This window comes from Mastigoproctus giganteus, chromosome 14 (assembly GCF_048544385.1).
Source record: "Mastigoproctus giganteus isolate SK-2022 chromosome 14, ASM4854438v1, whole genome shotgun sequence".
NCBI classification, from domain to species: Eukaryota; Metazoa; Arthropoda; class Arachnida; order Uropygi; family Thelyphonidae; genus Mastigoproctus; species Mastigoproctus giganteus.
The window spans coordinates 63,904,179-63,925,589 of record NC_143588.1 but is presented as its reverse complement, the minus strand read 5'-3'; the positions used below and the strand labels follow the sequence as shown (position 1 = coordinate 63,925,589).

Below are 21,411 nucleotides of genomic sequence, written 5' to 3'. Positions count from 1 at the left end.
ACACTGTAAACAGAGGTAGTAGTTTATCTGCATATCAATTCTAATCTACTGTGTCATTGAGTATCAAGAATTTTCTTATTAGGAATTTTAATTTGGAGATGGGGTAACTTCTCCTGAGCCTGAAATCAACACTAGCCAACAAGTTGTTTATTATATTCATTGTGGGCCTATCTCCAAATTTATTTAGTATCCTAGGGTGAGGCAAAGTAATTGCTTTAGGGTTCCTTAAATTTTGTGTTGTGAGACATTTCTTTGCAGATTCGACTCTTCAAAAATAGTGTTAAGATTTTTTAAGAATAGATTTAACTTCAGTTTTTGAACTGGATACAGTATTTTATGTTTCAACAAAAATTGCCTTCTCTTGTTCAGGTCATTCCAAGAGTTTGTCCCCATTAAAAGTTTCAGAATCCTATTCATTAAGTTGTTTATTGCCCTTATTTCTGTTTTATTTGCTCGTGCCCATATATTTACTAAATAATTGAGTTGGGAGTCCACTAATGCATAATATAAGGTAACTTTTGTTCTAAGATTTAACTTATTCTTAATGTAGTAGAAAAAGTACACATAAAATCTCATTTTTTTGTACAAGTTTGTTATATGTGTTGCCCAACTTAGATTGTAGTCAATCCATAACCCAAGGTAACAATGATTTGAAACTTCTTCCACAGTTAGACATTTGCAATTCTTGAAGTTCTGATCATGTAGGCAACCATGTTTGTGCAATTTGATAGAGGGTTGAATGTCCAAGGTTTGATGAGGAGGTTTTATTACCAAAAATTTTGTTTTTTCAAAGCTGAGTGCTAATTTATTATCGTGCAACCAAGTTTGTAAATGTATTGCATCCTGTTGTAAATCATTCGCCATTTTTGTTAGGTTCTTTCCTATTGTATATAAGATTATATCATCTGCATAAATTTTTATAAAGGAGATCTTAATTACTTTGAATATGTCATTTATATAGAGGTTGAACATGATTGGCCCTGCATGAGTGCCCTAAGGTAATCCTCTCTTTACATTATAAGATTTTCCCTTTGTATTTTCTACTTCTACTGTTATTTTTATTTTGGTTAAATAATTTGCTAGGAGTTGATTGAGTCTTCCCCTTATACCATATTTCAGTAATTTCTGTTGCAATATTGGGATATCAATTAGGTCATATGCTTTGGTCAAATCTATAAATAAAATCAATATGAAGGTATTGTTGTTTAAATGTAAGTTTAGAGAGTCTACTAAGTTCTCTAATAATGTCTGTGTGCTCTTGCCCTTCTGATATGAGAATAGAGAGTTGTTTAACAGTCCATATTGATGTAAATATTTGCTTATATGGGAAAATATATAATTTTCTATTATCTTATTTAAAACTGACTGTATTGTTATTGGTCTGTAATTGCAAAAGTCATCAGGTGGTCCCTTTTTATATATAGGAATTATCTTAAATGAGAGTAAATTTGTAGGAAAGCTTCCCGACTCTAACATCCATGCTATTAGCTCTACCAAGAGAACAGAGAACTGTTCTTTGTTTCTCTTAACCTCGGTTATTGTAATGCAGTCCAGTCCGTAAGATTTCTTGTTCTTTAATTGTTCTATAATTTTAAGATTCTCAGTATAATGTGGAGCTAAGACTACACAAGAGTTCATTATCTGAGGAAGACTATCTTGTTGAGTAAAGGAATTTTGGCAATAATTAATTAAATATCTGTTGAGATCTAATACAGCTTTAGCAAACCTATTTGCAGCCTCATATTGTTTGTTTGCACCAGAAATCTGTTCTACTAGTGTTTTAATTTGGTTTCCCCTTGACTTTTTCTTCCTTGTATTTAACATGTTATTTATAATGCTCCATTTATCCTTTTGTGTTATCTGCTTATCCATGAAAAGATGATTGTAATAAGTGTTTTTTTGCTTTTTTATCATACCTGTCACTTTATTTCTGAGTATTTTATAATTGTGATAATGTTCTTTCTTTGATGGACAATTTCTATACTGCCTGAAATATTTATCCCTTTGTACCATTATTTCTTATATTTCTTTAGTCATCCAAGGTTTCCTAAGCTTAATCCTGCTACTCCCAGTGTTTGTGTTGTTGGCTGTGATTAACTTTTCTCTCGGTATTAAACCTCGAATTGTTTATCATTTGTATTATCTTATTTGAAAAAATATTTACATTTGTTGTGTAAGATGCTTGCTCTTGTATTAACATGTTTTCTATGTTCTGTTTCAGTTTACCTGTTGATAAATAATTTTTCTACGTAGCATTTGTTAATTTTATATCTTCATATGGATGTTGTTTTGAATACATATCTACTATTAGTATATATGTTCTGTGATCTGAAAGTTGATTTAATAGTATGTAGGAATTAGCATACTTCAACTTGATATTTGTAATTAGGTGGTCCAAACAAGAGCTGACTGTTCTATTACCCTCCATCCTTTGTTAGTTATTCCAAATAAGGTATGTTCAAATCCATAATTGTTTAAGATTGCAGAGTATCTGGGTATCACATTATCAGTTCCATCGGTTAGTAAATTAATAATAAAATCTCCTACTAGTATGGTCTTATCTGTTTGTATGTCGTCCCATTGCAAAATAATGTTTTCTAATTCTATTAGGAAGCTGTTTATTGAATCTGATGGTGGCCTGTAAAAAGCATAAATCATGAATGTGTTTTCTGGGTCTTCTCCTAATAATTTGACACAGCAGTTTTCACAAGACTGAGTTAAGTGGTAAACCTGTATTGCCCTAAAGCATGTTCTATAGTATATTATTATTCCTCCACCTCTTCTCAACTCTCTCAATATATAGACCTTGTCATAATCTTGTATGTTATAATTGGAAATTTCATCACTTTTTATGTTAACCTCTGTTAAAACTATACATGAGATATATTCTTTCATTGCATTTATATATTGCAAGAAGTTAAACCAATTTTTTCTTAGTGACCTGATATTTAGAGCTACCATAAAGAACTGTTTTTTATCAATTATAAGAGCTTGAATATTTTGATTATTTATAAAATGTAAAGGTGAATTGAAAATCTGTGATTCCTCATGTCTTAATTTTAACTTAAATCTAGATTTCTGGAAATTTCAATTATTCACAATAAAAGAGTCTATTTTATAAACTGCAGATCCTTTGAACTCTGAATTCTAATGGCTGTTGAAGATTCATTCTTCTTCACATAAATTTTGCCATGTTTTAACCATAAAAATTTGTAACTGTGAGTTCTTACTAATTGTTTTGTTTCCCAAAACAATTGCTTGAGGTGGGCTGTTAAGTGGTCATTTGTGTAGATTGGGATATTGCTATTGTTCTGATATATATCATTTGCTGTTAGTCGGATCTCCTTTGCCTTTCTCATCCATTTTTCCTTTGCCACATGGTTTGAAAACTTCACAATTAGTGTAGGCTTGTCGTTTGTTTTCTTATTGTTTGGTATGTAATAGTGTTCTATTTCTTTGTTGTGCTGTCGCTTCAATGTGAGTCCTAGCTGCTGTATAACAAGCTCTAGATCTTGGCCTGCTAATCCAGTTAATCCTACTATTTCTATGTTATTTGCTAACAACAGCAGTTGTTAGCGAATAACAAATAATAATAATAATAATAAAGCTTTAGCTTTAAGCACTTCAGTCAGGTCTCCTTGCAGGTGCCTAGTTCTGCAGTTTGCAGCCCTAAATGCTTTTATTGTAAGAGTACCCTTTTGTGTCCTTGATTAATTGTGTTGCTGTTCTCTGCACTTGTTCCAACAGATCTACATCTTTATTAAAATGAGGCTTCTAGAGCCATATGCAGTCTAACCATTGCTTTAGGCGCCTCCGTAGCCAGGTGGGCAGGAGCAGCAGTGCATAGCACATGCTTCTTGATTAGACTGGGGGTTTGAGCCCATGACCACCAAATACAGAGGATACGGAAAGGTCAGGGAATGACCACCGCATATCCCCGGAGCAACATGGCCTTAGTTGCTAATGCTCCTAAAAACCAAATAACAACAATAACAACCATTGCTGTATACAATGAGGTAATCACCCTCTCCCTGCTGGAAAAATTCCTGTATATCATTGAGCTATCTTAGCAGCCTGTCTGCACTGCTTAGAGAACATTATGTTGGACTGTGCAGTCACCCCAAAGTCTCTTTTGTTCTGCTTGTTTGTTTGTTTTGGTTTTTAGGAGCATTAGCAACTAAGGCCATATTGCTCCGGGGATATGCGGTGGTCATTCCCTGACCTTTCCGCATCCTCCGTATTTGGTGGTCATGGGCTCGAACTCCGGTCTAATAAAGAAGCGTGTGCTCCGCACTGCTGCTCCTGGCTACGGAGGCGCCTCTTTTGTTCTGCACCACCTTGAGTGTGATACCACCCATTTAGCAAGTTATTCTTGGATTACTGTTGCTGCTGCTGTGTGGTACCTTGCATTTATCAATATTAAACTTCAACTGCCACTTCTCAGCCCAACTACCTGAGAAGTGGTATTTGAGCTGCAACTTCTCTAGGTTTTGTTGCAGTAGTGTGCTTCGATTCCTGTCATTAACTACCCTGCCAACTTTTTGCATCATCTGCAGATTTTTTTTTTTCACTCATCGGTATCGTTAACAAATACTGAAAACAGTAAGAGGATCAGCACTGAACTTTGAGGAATGCCAGTAATTACATTAATTTTAATAAAATTATATATTAATTTTCTTAAATAGTAAATAAATTTCTTGGAAATTGAGTTCAGTTTTTCTGAAGCCCTTTTCAGATGTTTTGATAATATGCTCAGTGCTGAAAGTATATTTTTATGCTGACAGGAACACTATCAGTTTTTTAAATTTGGCCTCAAATAACGTTGAAATTTCAGGGGCATTATTATTAATTTTTTCAATGGCAATATAAATAAGAGAAAGCAACTTGGGTACAAGAATAATAACAATAATAATAAACATTTTAAAAATATTATTGAGAAAGGGTGCCAGGCTGAATATTTCATTGGAAACAATCCAAAATATTTTTACCAGTATGCCATAGAGCCCAAAATGTTTTACTGGTACTTAATGGTACTTCTTTACTGGTGCTTCTGATTTACTTTCAGCATTGGATATGCTACTAATACTATGTATGAACATAAGATTATTTAATAATAGTATATAGAGTTGTACAAAACAAGTTCAAAAAATTTATTGCAGTATGTAATAAAAATAAATGATATTACTATTTTTGAAAATTCCATGACAGTGTGGTGGCAGATATTTCACCTAATGATACTATTAATAACAGAATTTTGATTAATTGAGATTCTACTATATATGACATTTTAGATGATTTAATTTAGGATTTTTTCATGTTGCCAAAAAATAAAACATGCTAGCACATATTCTTTTTCTCTATTTTTTCGACTCCTTAGAATTCATACCAACAAGAATTTGTTGAAAATGTAGCTCGTCCACCTGAAGGAGATTTATTTCTTAGACAGCATACATACTTTTATAATAAAAAACTAAAATACATATGGCAAAATGATACTCAGGAGTTCCTCAAACTGGAGTGAGTATACATAATATGTTACTTAAAGTGTATTAGTTATTGTTGCAACTATATTTTATTGTATCTATTGCAATAAATCTGCTATAATATGATTAGAAAAAAAGATTACTCTTGAATGCACGACACTTATATTGAGGTTTTTTTTGGAGACTTTAATGACTAGTAATTTATCTTTCTCTAGGCTAAATTAGCACATTAGTAAAGGTAAAGGATTCAATAAATTTTCAACTTTTATTTGAATTTATAGTAAAATTGTTCAATGTTCAGTATATAGTAGAATGTATGGTATGGTATATACAAAATTATCTGGAATCTTTCAATGGATTTTGCTGTGAAAACTTTGCAAAAATAACTTTTCTTAAGAGTATCAAGCTGGTAATATGTCAGTTTAGCAACTTCTCAAATGCTTATCCAGTGTAGCTTGAAGTATAGAAGTGATATTATTGTAGCACAGCCCAGATACATTATGACGTAGACTTTATGACATGACTTTATGTAGTGCTGAAAGGTGTCACAGGTATAGTAACTCATGCCAACCACAATGCATTCCACAGTTGCTGGGAATTGAGTGGTACTGAGTCAAGTTGCTGAATGGCCCATTCCCTGATATCCCACACATGTCTGGTGCAGATATCCAATAGGCATTTGCAGGAAGGCTGCACAATGTCAATGTCATAACTGGTGAAGTGTCCGAGTTGAATAGTCATATCCGAGGAGAAGGGGATAGTGGAATGATGTTAAAATTTTGGAAATACAGTGGATTCAGGTTATTTGGGACACTGGTTAATCGGGGCAGCCATTTATTCGGGACAAATCTTAAAGAACAGAACCAAATCTAGAAAATAGCCAAGGTTTTCTTTGCTTAATTCGGACAACATGCCGTTTAATCGGGGCAGGAAATCACAGTACTCGAGATTACCCTACGATTGTTTCTGACCATATCACATGTTCTGGTCAAATTTCTGAAGGCCACAACCATAAAACAATAAAAACAATTAACGGTTTCCAGTTTATTGGGCTTTTCTGTTAGTGCAATCTATTATAAACGGATAGTAAACTATCTTATTGAATTTGTGATAATACTGACAGCTGGAATTCTGTGGGTGTTTACATTATTATGGCGAAATGTGTTTCCCCTTCCATGAAATCTTCAATCATATATATAAGGCGCCTCCGTAGCCAAGTGGGAAGGAGCAGCAGTGCGTAGTACACGCTTCTTGATTAGACCGGGGTTCGAGCCCGTCACCACCAAATACGGAGGATGCGGAAAGGTCAGGGAATGACCACCGCATATCCCGGAGCAATATGGCCTTAGTTGCTAATGCTCCTAAAAACCAAATAACAAACATCAATCATATAAAAAACATAAAGTTTCAGAATCTTATCTTCATTCCTATTTTTTGAGCTTCTTAACTTGTTACTCCCTATCTCACTTCCACATATCGTGTTAGTTGCAATTTGTGCACACTGTATTCTTTGTTATTGATTGCTTATCTTTTTACTGTTTTAAATTTTAACCCCCCCCCCAAAAAAAAACGTCAGGGAACAGAAATGTCAACTAGTTAGTATGTACATATTAATTAAGCTATGCATGTAAGAGTAAATTTATTTTTATTTTGCTAATCTGTGGAAAATATTCTTCTGATTTTCACGTATCATTTAATTTTTTAATTAGTACTGTAATAAAGTGTAAATTTGTGCTTAATATATCTTTACTTTTATAGCCTGTGGATAATATTCCTCCTATTTTCGCTTATTAGAATTGCTGTTTAATAGAAAAATTCAATTCACAAATGTGATCACAATGATCGGCGCTTACTACATATCATATAGTAAATTGTACTTTACTATGGCGAGTCCATCGTAACGTGATTTTATCGCACAGAGAATCAATTGTTACAATTGATACAGTATTTTTAACTATTTATGTGAAGCTTACCATAATTGGGGCAGCCGGTTAATTGGGCCAAAATGCACTAGTCCCAATGTGTCCCAAATAACCAGAATCCATTGTACTACAATGTTTTAAAAGCTGTGAAGAAGATTGGTGTCGAGTCAAGAATTTATTGATAGCCACAGACAGGAGCTGACTGCCAAGAATTGATGAAACTACAGAACAGCAAGAAGATGAAGTCAGGTAGGGAGGAAGAGGTGACTGAATGTTCCAAAGGGTGCAATTGTATGGATTTGTTTAATGGTTTTCAGCTTCTTTGAGGAGGCCTTGAAAAACAAAACTTCAATGTTGAATGTTTTCCCAAGGATTTTGCAGGTATTCATGGCGCCTCCGTAGCCAGGTGGGCAGGAGCAGCAGTGCATAGCACATGCTTCTTGATTAGACCGGGGGTTTGAGCCCGTGAGCACCAAATACAGAGGATGTGGAAAGGTCAGGGAATGACCACTGCATATCCCTGGAGCAATGTGGCCTTAGTTGATAATGTTCCTAAAAACCAAATAACAAACAAACAAGCAGGTATTCATGATGTATTTTCCTGCTACAAGATTATGAAGGAAAAAAGAAGATAGAAGATAACTGTTCAGACATCACTTGACACATTTTTCAAGAAAGTAGTAGATGCAGAACTAGTGCTATCAACATCAATTCTAATACTTTTAAAGCCATTTTCAGAAGTCTAGAAACAGTTTTCTTAGATGCTGATGCTCCCTGACCACTATCCTCACCTTCCTTTTCTAATTAAACATCACTTATCTTCAAGCAACATCAGTTCCATTAAAAAAAGAAAAGTTACTAATATTAAGGTAAGAAAACATTTTATATACATTGATTGTAAAGTGATTGTAGATATTGTAAAGTATGTTACAATATATTTACAATATGTTCAGTAACTGTAAGAGCAAAATTTGATTTAAGAATTTTTTGACTTAGAAATGAGCCTCAGGAATAATCTTCAGTTCATAATTTTGTAAGTTGACTACCTATGTTAATTCTTGGGGAAACACTTCCATAAAGAACTGTTTTGGATATATACACAGAATATATGAGTTACAGGAGACATGAAAAGCCAGACTGTAATGTTTGTATACTGATACTAGAAGTATAATTAATAAATTTGATGAATTAGAAATACTGGTTTGAACAACAAATGCTGACATAATAGGATTGTTAGAAACTTGGGGTCATTCTCATATATATTGGATGAACAATTTGAATATAGCAAATGCAGTGTGTACAGAAAGAGAAGTGACATTTTGCTTTTAATTGCAAAGCACATTTATTTAGAATATATTCTAAGGTTGAGAACTGCTGTACTACAGTATTATTGAATCAGACTGCTATGATTTAAGCCAGGGGGTGGCAACATTTTTTGAGTAAAGAGCCATTTTTGATTTAATTAAAAAAAAAAAGGAGAATCCGAAGAGCCACACACCTCAGCTTAAGATGGGAGGAGGAGGGCTGGGGGAATTTTTTAAGAAATGGAATAGAGTGGGAAGGTGTTTTATTAAAAAAAATATATTTTGAAATATTGTTTATTAATACTGAAAAAAATTGTAACAAACATCCAGTTAGGTACGAATTAATGTGACTTTTGCTGCTGAACTTCTCGAGTGAGTCTCTCAACATCAGTCGAGTATGCCGTAATTTTCATCCTTAAACATGCTGAGAGACTCGCATTATTCAGACAGTTTCTTGATTTATTTTTGATATAGTTCACGTTCAAAAATATTTGCCTGCAGAAATTCATCAAACCAAAAACAGAGAGAAGTCCAAATGCAAATATTTTCAGATTTCTTTATGCATCCAGCAAGCTACTCCACGCATCAAACACTATTTGGTCTTGCTTTTTCAACTTATCTTTCACCATCCATTTGTTTAGAATTGTAAGGGCCACCTTTTGCCTTTCCAAATCCTGAATTTCAGTTTTAAGGCATTTTAGTCTTGCGCTCCACGTGTCCTTAATTTTTAAGTCCTCTAACTCCATTTAAAATTGTGCTTCATGTGGGCTAAAAGTTAAAGAGCCGAAGTTACGTGCTCAAAGAGTTGCAGGTTGCTGACCCCTGACTTAAGCAATGAAAAACAAAAACGAATTAAGGAATACAGACCAATGAGTGTGATGAATACAATGACAATTTATGTGGACAAATAGAATGGCAAAGTAGATACAAATGTATTATATCGGAGGACTTTAATTTGCTAAAAATAGCCTGCAACTTGTTAGTGGGACATTCTCAATAGTATGTTTCTTAATCAATTAGATGACTGCTTCCTATTCAACATACTGGAAATGTCACAAGAGGTAACAAACTCTGACTTCATTTTTCATTTCTCAATATCAGTTAAAAATTTAACTGATATTTACATTAAGGAACTATTACCAAGTAGTGATTATGGTTAACGCATCAAAAAACTAGGTTTTCTCTTTTTCTCTCAGTATTATATTTCTTGTAAACAGCTGCTGGCTTCTGTATTATTTACACATCTGGAGTAATGTGCTCCCAAACCCCTTTTAAACTTGTAGACTATATCCAAAAGATGGCTATCAAGTTAATTACTGATTCTTATTTACAAACTTATTCCATTTCCTATCACATAAAAGATATGCAGCAGTTTCTGCTGCATACCTTTTCTGCAGATATTTCCATGGGCAACATTTTTCTGAGACTCAGCCTCTCTAATTCTGCCTCTTTCTTCCAAACCAATACAAATATGTCCATAAACTTAGTCAACATGCATGCACAGTTCGACTTCAAAGTCACCAAACTTAACTTTTTCTTGTCCTCATTAATCCCTTCTACTTCTGTACATTAGTATTCTCTACTAAACATGTTATGGCTGATGGTGTTAATGATTAAGCACAATTAGATTACTGCTTCTGCTGCTTTTAGAAGTTTTTTTTGTTGTGATATGTGAATTATATAGAAAAGGTTTGGAAATTTTTGTAAAACATTTGAATGAGCATATTCAAAATTGTAACAGAATATTATGTCTTTCTAGTTCATAAGTTAAGTAGCTTTTTCTGTAAATGACCCTTGGAGATTAATGAATATAATTAAATAGAGGTCATTTATCTAAATGAACTCTACTCTAGTCTTGTTTCACCTAACTTTGGAATCCTTGTTCTAATTATGAAACTATGAACTTGGATTTATACCAGTTTTTTTTTTTTTTTAGGAAGTTTCAAAATAACCTCTTTTATTCTATATATACACCCCTCCATGGATGGGGGAAACAGATCCTATGCATGCAACACGGAACGGCCCAGAACCTGCTATAAATATGCACACTGGGCTTCAAACAGACAATTGCAAAAGCGGATATGCAAGATGACACGTTCAACAGAGAGGCGCCTCCGTAGCCAGGTGGGAAGGAGCAGCAGTGCGTAGCACACGCTTCTTGATTAGACTGGGGTTCGAGCCCGTCACCACCAAATACGGAGGATGCGGAAAGGTTAGGGAATGACCACTGCATATCCCGGAGCAATATGGCCTTAATCTCCAAATAACAAAAACAAACGTTCAACAGAATTAACAGACTTCCAACATGGAATGATAGTAGGATGCCACATAAGCAAACGTTCTGTTCAAGACATTGCGGTCACTCTGGGGATCCCTAGGTCAACAGTTAGTGACGTCTTATGAAAATAGAAGAGAAATGGGACTGAATCTGCCAAAAAACGGTCTGGTAAACCCCAAAAACTAACAGAATGGGACAAGAGAATTCTGTGAAGAACTGTGAGTGCAAATCGTAATTTTCCATTGTCTCAAGTCACACACACACACCCTCTGTGAGAGTATTGGGACTAATGTCAACACTAATACAATATGAAGGACACTCCATGATATGGGTTACAATGGTCATGTAGCTGTTCACAAGCCACTGACCACCTCAACAAATGCTAGACGCCGATTAACATGGTGTAAGGAGCACGAATCCTGGACTGTAGAGCAGTGGAAAACAGTCCTATGGACAGACGAGTCAAATTTCGCACTCTACCAGTCTGATGGCCATTTCTGGGTGTGGCAAATGCCAGGAGAACAGTTCCTGATTGTATCCTCCCAACAATGAAGTTTGGTGGAGGCAGTGTCATGGTATGGGGCTATGTTTCATGGTTTGGCTTGGGCCCATTAGTCGTTATCAACAAAACCACGAATGCTGTGCAATACCAGGACAGCCTGGACAATTATGCACTTCCAACATTATGGCAGTACTTTGGGGAAGACCCATACCTGTATCAGCAAGACATGCCATACTGGTCGGGTTGTAACAGAGTGGTTTGAAGACATGGGTGTGGAAAAGATGGATTGACCAGTCCAAAGTCTGATTTGAACCCTGTTGAGCATCTTTGGGATGTATTGGATTGTCGGGTACGTGCACTTTGAGATCATCCAAAGAACAAGGCCGAGCTGGTGGCTATGTTAAAGGCTGAGTGAAGGAACATATCACCTGACATTTATGAAAGGCTGGTTGAGAGTATGCGATGAAGATTGAAGGCCATAATAAAAGCAAAATGTTTCAGTTCAAAATATTAAATGACACAATAAAAGCTTTTGTTTTTTGCTAAAGGCAGGTATCTGGATATTGGTGGTAGGGCAGTGTATATCAAACCTTATGTAAAAGTATTTTTATATACATTATTAAAAGACTGAAAATAGAGAAATGTAAGTTTTTAAGACTTAAGATCTGTTAATTCTTTTTAACTGTCCTTTAATATATTTTATCAAAACTAGAAAAGTTAATTTTCAAAACTAGAAAAGTTCTTTTTACACTGGGTGAAACTTTATTAATTACTTTTATATTTACTTTTATTAATTAGAGGGCTTCAAGTGAGAAGCTGTTCCACATTTTATGGATTATCTGGAGGCCTTCACACTACAGAAGCAGCTTTCCGATTGCAGTTCTATGGGAAGAATTCAATTCTTGTGGAGGTCAAACCTGTTATAAAGCTTATCCTTTCTGAGGTCAGAAATGCTTGTTTCTTAAATGAAAATTGTAAAATAGATAATAAAATGATTTGCTCTTTGTTTAAGAGAAAATTATTTTGTAACATATATATATTTCAGTGTTCTATTAATTTTTTATTTAGAATTTAGAGAGATTAATATTACAAATGAAATGATCCACACATTTTAGAAAAAACTTTGTTTTCCTTTTTTTTTTCAGTAGCCAATATAGCTTTTAATGCTTCCGAGAAGCCCCTTTTCTATTTTATCAGTAGAAAATAGAAAACATTCATTTTACACTGATTAGTATTAGTATTAGCAATATTTTAAAGGCCGAGTGGAGCCAAGGAGAAAATTGAGTATACTGAGTTCTGCAAAGCCATTAGAAAGAGACTCAGAGAGGACATAAGAAGATTTAACACAAGAAAAGTAGAACAAGCATTAAGAGAAAACAAAGGACTTAAATCAGCAGCTATACAGAAAGACAAATGATACTGAAACTGAAGAATAGCGATGGTGTACTTATAAATAGCAGAGAAAGCATAATTCAAATAGCAGAAGACTGCTGTAGAGAATTATACAAGAAGCGAGGGAATGAAGCCAGCAGTGGGGAAGATGGATTGCAAATTAGTAACACATATGACATTCCCGATATTCTTCCTGTTGAGGTAGAACATGTGTTGAAGAAATTGAAGAATCAGAAAGCCCCGGAGGAAGATGAAGTTACTGTAGAGTTGTTAAAATTGGGAGGAAGAGATATAACACAAAAACTGGCAAGACTCTTCACAAAATGTATTAGAAAAGGTGGATGCCTAAGGAGTGGAATAATGCAATCATAGTTTTGCTGGATAAGAAAGGAGATAAATCAGGAATTGGAAATTATAGACCAATTAGCTTGTTATCCCACATCTGCAAGTTGTTCACAAGGGTCATTACTAACAGATTAGAAAGAATATTTGATGAGAATCAACCGAAAGAGCAAGCTGGCTTAAGGACAGGATTCTCAAGTATGGATCACATTCATGTAATATCACAGCTAATGGAGAAAGCAAATGAATATAAAACACCATTATGCCTGGTATTTGTGGATTATGAAAAGGCATTTGACTCCATACAGCATAAGGCAATGTTTCGGGCACTGGAAAGACAAGGCATAGATACCCCAGATATTATGATTTTGAAGAAAATATATGAGAGTGCTACCTCCTTTATTAGACTAGACAAAGACAGTAGCAAAAATAAAATTGAGAAAGGAGTTTGACAAGGAGACACAATATCTCTGAAGCTGTTTACTGCTGCCCTTGAGGGAGCTTTCAGAAGATTAGACTGATCGCAGAAAGGAGTCAGTGTGAATGGAGAGTACCTAAACCATTTACGATTTGCAGATGACATTGTGGTCATAAGCCATGATCCTAAAGAATTAGAGGAAAATCTTAATCAGTTATGCAGAGTTAGTAAGGAATTTGGACTAAAGATGAATATGGCTAAAACAAAAGTAATGATTAACAAGTATGCCATAGATAGGGATATAATTATTGAAGGAGCAGTAATTGAAATGGTGGAGTCATATACTTAATTTTAATCAGTATATGACTTATCTATGACAAGTCATCAGCTGTAATAATGATAAATAGCTAGAAGTCAAGAGAAGAATAAATTTTGGATGGATAGCATTCAGGAAATATAGTCATATACTGAAGAGCAATATCCCAATATGTCTGAAACGTAAAATAATGAACCAATGTATACTACCCGACATGACTTATGGAAGTGAAACTTGAGCACTAACCAAAACAATGGAAGAGAAGCTAAGAACTACACAGCGAAGAATGGAACGAATTATATTGGGACTCAGACTGTTAGATAAGAAGAGAAACACATGGATTAGACATCAAACTCAAGTAAAGTGCAGACGAGCTGCAAGAGTAGCTCATGGTGTCTTGTCAATGATATACAGGAATTTTTCTAGCAGGGATAAGGAGGTGATTATTCCCTTGTATAAGGCAATGGTTAGGCCACATCTTGAGTACTGTATACAGGTCTGGAGGCCTCATTTCAAGAAGGATGTAGAGCTGCTGGAACGGGTACAGAGAAGGGCAACAAGATTAGTGAATGGAACAAAGGGTTGCTCTTACGAAGAAAGGCTTAAGTTTTGCAAATTACAGAGTCTGGAGACTAGGCACCGGCGAGGTGATCTGATAGAGGTGTATAAGGCTTTGAATGGTTTGAGCATGCTCAATGCCAATGGGATTCTTCATCTTGCTCAGAATAATCACCTCAGAGGGCATAAATTCAAATTGAGGAAGGACGGATGTCGGATAGATGTGCGGAAATTTGCCTTTGGCCAGCGGGTGGTTGGTTGGTGGAACCGACTTCCATCACTTGTTGTTGAAGTTGATAGCCTAAACAAATTTAAAGCTCAACTCGACAGGTATTTCGAACGAACGGAGGGGTGAAATGGGAGTGGAGTTTTTTTTTTTTTTTTTTGGCTGATGCTGAATAAGCTTGCTTTCTTGCATCATATGCCTCTACTAATGCTAATGCTAATGCTAAAGGACATTCTTATCATAACTAAAGAACTAAAATGGTCTTGGGCAGGACACATAGCTCGAAGACATGATGACAGATGGAGTAAGAGAATAACAGAATGGTACCCAAGAGGAACTAGAAGAAAACATGGAAGACAGCGATGGACAGATGAAATTCGTGAGTTTGTAGGTAGTAAATGCATGGCCATTGCGCAAAACAGAAGGAACTGGAAAGTTGCTGGAGAGGCCTTCATCCTGCAGTGGAATGAAATTGGCTGATGATGATTAGCAATATGATACAAAGAAATAAGGCATATACAGCACCAACCCAAAAAAAAAAAACAAAGCACTTCATTTACCATTTCTTCCAAACTTCGTTAAAACCTTCCTTTAATTTATTTAAACTACCCATGTCCACCACTAATTTGTTATTAGATGTAAGTAAATTTATTAACAGGATATAGTAATAAAGGATGTGTCTGCCGGAGGTAAAGGTTGATGAAGTTGTAGAGCAGATATCATCTTTTAAGGGCACAAAAGGTGATATTGTTGTACACATTGGCACTAATGATATTAAGAGTAGGAGACTGGCAGAATTACTTAACAAGTAGAGGTCAATGTTAAAAAAAAAGCCGTGAGTTTGGATTGAATTTGAAAGTGTCTGCAATTCTGCACAGACACGATAGGAAGGAGTATATGATACGAGCCTTGTCAATCAATTTGGCCCTGGAGAGATTGTGCAAGGCTCAAGGGGTAGAATTTTTCTCAGTCTGGTCTGTGTTTGTTAACAGTAGAGACTGCTTCTACGGGGATGGGATACACTTAAATAGAAAGGGTGCAAGAATATTTGCTGATGCTATCGAGGCAGTGTTGGGTGGGTCAGAAAACTGCTAGCTTAGGGGGATACTGGACTAATAAATTCACATTAGCCACTGGCAGAGGTGAAAGTGATCCTTCCACTGCTTCTATTGGATGACCACTTATGCAGCCTGGAAAACAAAGTGCAGAGGATTTCAGAGACTGCTGGGAGTCACTGCAGAACAAGTAAATACATGGGCTGTGTTGGGGTAGCTAAGAATAGGAACAGGTGCATGTATACTTGCATGTACATCAGTGCTAGGAGTTTGGTTAATAAATTTTTATTATTATTATTAATCATATGGTGCAAGGAAGCCTGAGGCTTATGCTGCACTGGCAAAAAATTTTCGATAAATTTGAGGTGTTGGTTAAAACATCAAAGGCAGATATTATTGGGATATCAGAGACAGTGTCACACAGATATAAGGAATGCAGAAATGGAATTTTGGGAGTACAATGTGTACAGGAAGGATAGACAGGATAGGAAGGGTGGGATGTTATGCTATTAGTTAAGAAACACATAAAATCCAATGAATTACAGCCAGTCGACATGGCTGGCCAGTGCAGTGTCGAGTCAGTTTGGTGTGACCTAAACATTGGGAAAGCAAAATAGAGAGTAGGAGTGTTTTATAGGCCTAATGACTCTGATGAGTATAATAAACAACTGTACAGAGAAATAGAGTTTGCCAGTAAATCAGAGTGCCTTATAATGGGGGATTTTAATTTCCCAGATATTGACTGGAATTTGAGGGTTGGTCACTCACACACTAGCAAGGCTTTTGTGAATTTATTGGATGATTGTTTTCTACAACAGCATGTTTGGGAGGCAACTAGAGTAAGTAATACCCTTGCCCTGATTATCAGTAGTGATTCTTTGTGCATTAAGAATCTGCAGATAAAGGAACCACTAGGTGTTAGTGATCACAGTGTGCTGAAGTGGGATTTACTCGAAGAGGTAACTACCAGCAGGAGTAAAGGGAAGGGTTTTTGCTTTTGTAAAGGTGATTACGGTGGTCTGAGGTAGTACTTAAATTCTATATGGTGGGACCAACTGATGATGTTACCAACAGCAAATTCAAATGGGAAGCATTTAAAGAATTAATCTTGGAAGCCACTAGGCTTTTCATACCAACAAAGAAATATTGTTCAAAGCTTAGACCTAAATGGATGTCAGATGAACTAATGGGACATGTGGCAGAGTAGAAAAAAAAAAGATGCAAAGAAAAACAGCAAAGAGTTCTTTACTTACGTAAACTCTAGAAGGAAGGGGATGAATCAGATTGGTCCACTTGATATCGATGGTTCAACTGTTGACGATCCTGCCTCAGGTAGCTAAAGAACTAAATGAGTATTTTGCATCTACATTCACACATTAGGAGCTATTCAGGAAGGAGAATGCCAGAGGTGAATTAAACTCTGGAATTTAACTCAGGAATTTTTCTAGCAGGGATAAGGAGGTGATTATACCCTTGTATAAGGCAATGGTCAGGCCACCCACACCTTGAGAATTTTATACAAGTCTGGAGGCTTCATTTTAGGAAGTATGTCATACTGCTGGAATGAGTACAGAAAAGGGCAACAGGATTAGTGAATGGAAAAAATGCTTGCTCTTACGAAGCAAGGCTTAAGTTTTGAAAATTACACTGTCTGGAGACTAGGCACATGCAAGGTGATCTGATTGAGGTGTATAAAGCCTTAAATGGTTTGCGCATGCTCTGTGCTGATGGGATTCTTCCTCTTGCTCAGAATAATCACCTGAGATGGCATAAATTCAAATTGAGGCAAGACAGTTGTAGGATAGATGTGTGGAAGTTTGCCTTTAGCCAACAGGTGGTTGATTGCTGGAACAAACTTCCACCTGTCATTGTAGAAAATTGATAATTTAAACAGATTCAAGGCAGAACTAGAAAAACATTTGGAGCGAGTGGATGGATGAAATGAGAAGGGGGGTGTGTTTTTTTTATTTTTTTTTGGCTGATGCTATATAAACTTGCTTTCTTGCATCATGTGCCTTTACTAATCCTATTCGAACAATTGATTATTCTTTGGTTGAATTCAACTTTCCACACATCTGTTCTGCAGCCATTCTTTTCTAATTTAAATTTATGCTCCCTTGTGTGTTTCAATTCAGAAAGAGTAAAGATAGCATCAGCATCTTTAATTAACCCCTTTTAAAGCCATATAGACTTCAGTTAGGTCATCCCCACATATGTATCTTTTTGTGCCCAAACTAACCTTGCTGCTTGTTTCTGCTTCCTTGCCAATAGATCTGTGTCCTTCCTGAAATGAGGTTTCCAAACTCGTATGCTGTATTACAGATGTCTCCTATTGCCTTATAGAATGGGTAATCACCTCTTTGTTCCTGATGAAAGAAAATGTAACTCCTTGAAAACATTTTGGCAATATCAGGAAACTTTTTAATAACTATAACTTATGTATTTTGTCTGTTTATATTTTGTTCCAGATAATTGGCATTATCATAGCATGTTTATTAATACTGCATATGTATATCTAGAATCTGATTCTCTACTGTGAAATATGACTGTCACTTAAACTTGAATTTAATTTTGAATGTAGAGTTGGTATTGCTTTCACGTCTATTTATAGATATAGAAGGATTTATCTCTATTCCTTCAAAAATTATTGCATAAATTTTGAAGGAATATAGTCAGAAGAAGAAGAGGTAAATAATAATATTACTTGTGGATAAAACATTACATTTTATCTTCATTACTTATAAATAAAAAAAGTGTCTTTAATTTGATTATGAATTTTCTACATGTGTCCCACCTAACTCCATACATTTCAGCAGCACTTAACAAGTTTTTGCATGCTGTTCAGTTAAATCCTTTTTGGCTTAGAGGCCACATGTCTCTTCATAGTTGCTTTAACTTCTTCATTGTTGTTGTTGTTTGTTATACATTTTGAGAAAGAAGTTTCTTGAGTCGTTGACTCGTGAAACCTGCTTACAAACAGTGCTAATGTCAACGGTTTCATCCTTATACATGGCTAATAATCATCAATGAATTTTGACAAGGCTGATATATTTGGCAATTAGAAACTCAATAACTGCACGTTGAATTGTGTGTTCGAAGGAGTTTACATTTTAAACAGTGTAACTTGTAAATGAACAACCTTAAAGAAATGCTACTGCATTTTTATACTAACTAGAAACTATTACTTACATGGAGAACCTAATTGGAATTTTCTGCATTATGTAGTGTTGAGGTTATGGAATAAATGGCATTTATTACCTACAGTATAATTAGCAACTAGTTATAAATTTAACTAGTTGTACCCAGCTTAACATATGCCATCTTTCTGATTATGGTTTAAATAGTTTAATCTAGATCCTTCAGTCTTCACCATTCTTGTTTTTTAATAAAGTTTTATTTCGCAGTTTCGTTGGTTGTGACAATATTTATATTTATTGAGCGTTGGATATAAGCATACCCAACACTCAAGGCTTTTTTGCTAACACTAGTTGTACCTGGCATAACATACGTCATCTTTATGATTATGGTGCAAATAGTTTAATCTAGATCCTCAGTCTTCACCATTTTTGTTTAGCGGTGATATACCGTATTTCCCCATGTATAAGATGCACCTTTTTTCGAAAAATGTGGGGTCAAAAAACTGGGTGCGTCTTATACAGTGGTTGTAGATTTTTTTACTTGCATTTCCAGCTTTTTCGCGCTTGTTGTCTTTGCGCTCATTGTTTCGCACTTGTTACCGGTATATTAGGTTACGTTTTGCCACGTTCTGCCCAGAAATGGCTCAGAAAAGATTTTCGTACAGTGCTGAATTCAAGTTATGAGGAGTTGTATGAATTTTATGATGAATAAAACTTGAGTTCAATAACTTTATGTAATACATTTTTTTTCAAATTTCGGGCCCCAAAATTAAGGTGCGTCTTATACATGGGAGCGTCTTATACATGGGGAAATATGGTAATTCTACAGCAGTCACCTGTGGGATATATGCATATATCTCTATTTGCAGGTGGTTCCCCATCTTCTCCAACAAATAGCGTAACAATCTCCACTTTGGATGTTGGTGCATTATATCATCTCTTATCTAAGTCTGGGTCTTCTATAAATGCCATGCACATATTCATTGTTGGATTGGCCTGGGTTATTTGATGCATTTGTTTATATGACTCAGCAAATGGGTTAGCTTGTTGCAGCATCTTGTCCAAGTGTTGCATTACTTTCGCCATATACCCTTGGTTTGATTGTTTTTCAAGCCATTTTGTTGTTGCTTCAGCAGAATCGAAAATATAAAGTTGTCCATATCCTGGCTTATTTTCCTCGTTTGGATATAGCAGTGAGACCAAATGGTAAATCTGGCCGGGTATTCTAAAATATTATGGACCATTTCCAGTTGGTGATTTAATCTCTGCACCCATTGATGCAAATGCCATTGCTGAGTTGTACTCTCATATATGTTCTCTGTAGTTATTTGCTTACGTGTATCCCCTGTAAGCAGCTCTCATAATAGAAGTGTCTCAGACAGTGGGTCAAGTGAAATCTTTCCATCATGACAGCATTTAGTGTATTTATTTGATGCGTTTAACTCATGTTCCCAATATCTTGCATTGCAATACTCACAGTTGTAACACATATTTCCTATGTCATGCTCTTCCACATTAACAGTTTGTTGATTATTCACATCCAGTACTTCTATTTGATTAGTCCTACGGCATTTTGTCCATATTCTCATTTCCAATCTTGCTTCTCTTTCTTCAATGTTTTCTGTCCATCTTCATAGTCATAGTGTCTCATTTCGGTCTATTAGATCTCTCCTCTAATATTTCATTAGCATTTCTTCTACATTTTCTCAAAGTTCTTACACACTGTTCAGCCATTTTTACACTTCTTAAAACTTAGGAACAGTTTATTGAAATTAAAATTGAAGACAGACAAAATAAACAAAAATCAATAGCTTTTAGGCATAGATTGCCTTTCTTCAGTTGAAAAACGTTAGTACAAAAATTAATAAAGAATGCTCGGTATGGTGGTGGTCATGTGAGGTGGACTGCATGAATGGGTACTGGCAACAATTAGCAGTTAAAAAAACTTTAGTATAAAAAATTAACAAAGAATGCCCGGTATGGTGGTCATACGAGGTCAACCACGTGAACGGGTGCTGGCAACAATTAGCAATTGGAAAATTTGGGCAGTATACCCAAGCGTTTTATATATATATATATAGATGTGTCATATAAGAATATAGAGCGCCTCCGTAGCCAGGTGGGAAGGAGCAGCAGTGCATAGCACACGCTTCTTGATTAGACCGGGTTTTGAGCCCGTCACCACCAAATACGGAGGATGCGGAAAGGTCAAGGGAATGACCACTACATATTCCCGGAGGAATATGGCCTTAGTTGCTAATGCTCCTAAAAACCAAATAACAAAACAAAAGAATATAGTTTAATTTGACTGGGGGGGGGATGGGTAAGAATATTGCAAGCATTTTAAACTGGAAACTCAAAAGCTCTTCTTCAATACACAACAGATTGAAACAAATGAGAAAATTCAACTAAGACAAGGGATTAAATATAATAAATTTAGAGCTGGGTTGTTGATATTGGTATAGGTTTTTGGTATGA

General features: G+C 35.5%; 1 protein-coding gene across 2 annotated transcripts in view; it reads left to right on the top strand.

The window, feature by feature from the left end:
- The window catches only part of LOC150075172 (polyamine-transporting ATPase 13A3-like), a 409,674-nt gene that overhangs the window by 43,484 nt on the left and 344,779 nt on the right, over positions 1-21,411 (top strand). For both annotated transcript variants that reach the window (XM_090388296.1, XM_090388295.1), the window contains exons 4-5: positions 5,378-5,517; positions 12,288-12,432. In XM_090388296.1, coding sequence (XP_090244422.1) covers positions 5,378-5,517; positions 12,288-12,432 — 285 coding nt within the window. The remainder of the gene's footprint in view (positions 1-5,377; positions 5,518-12,287; positions 12,433-21,411) is intronic.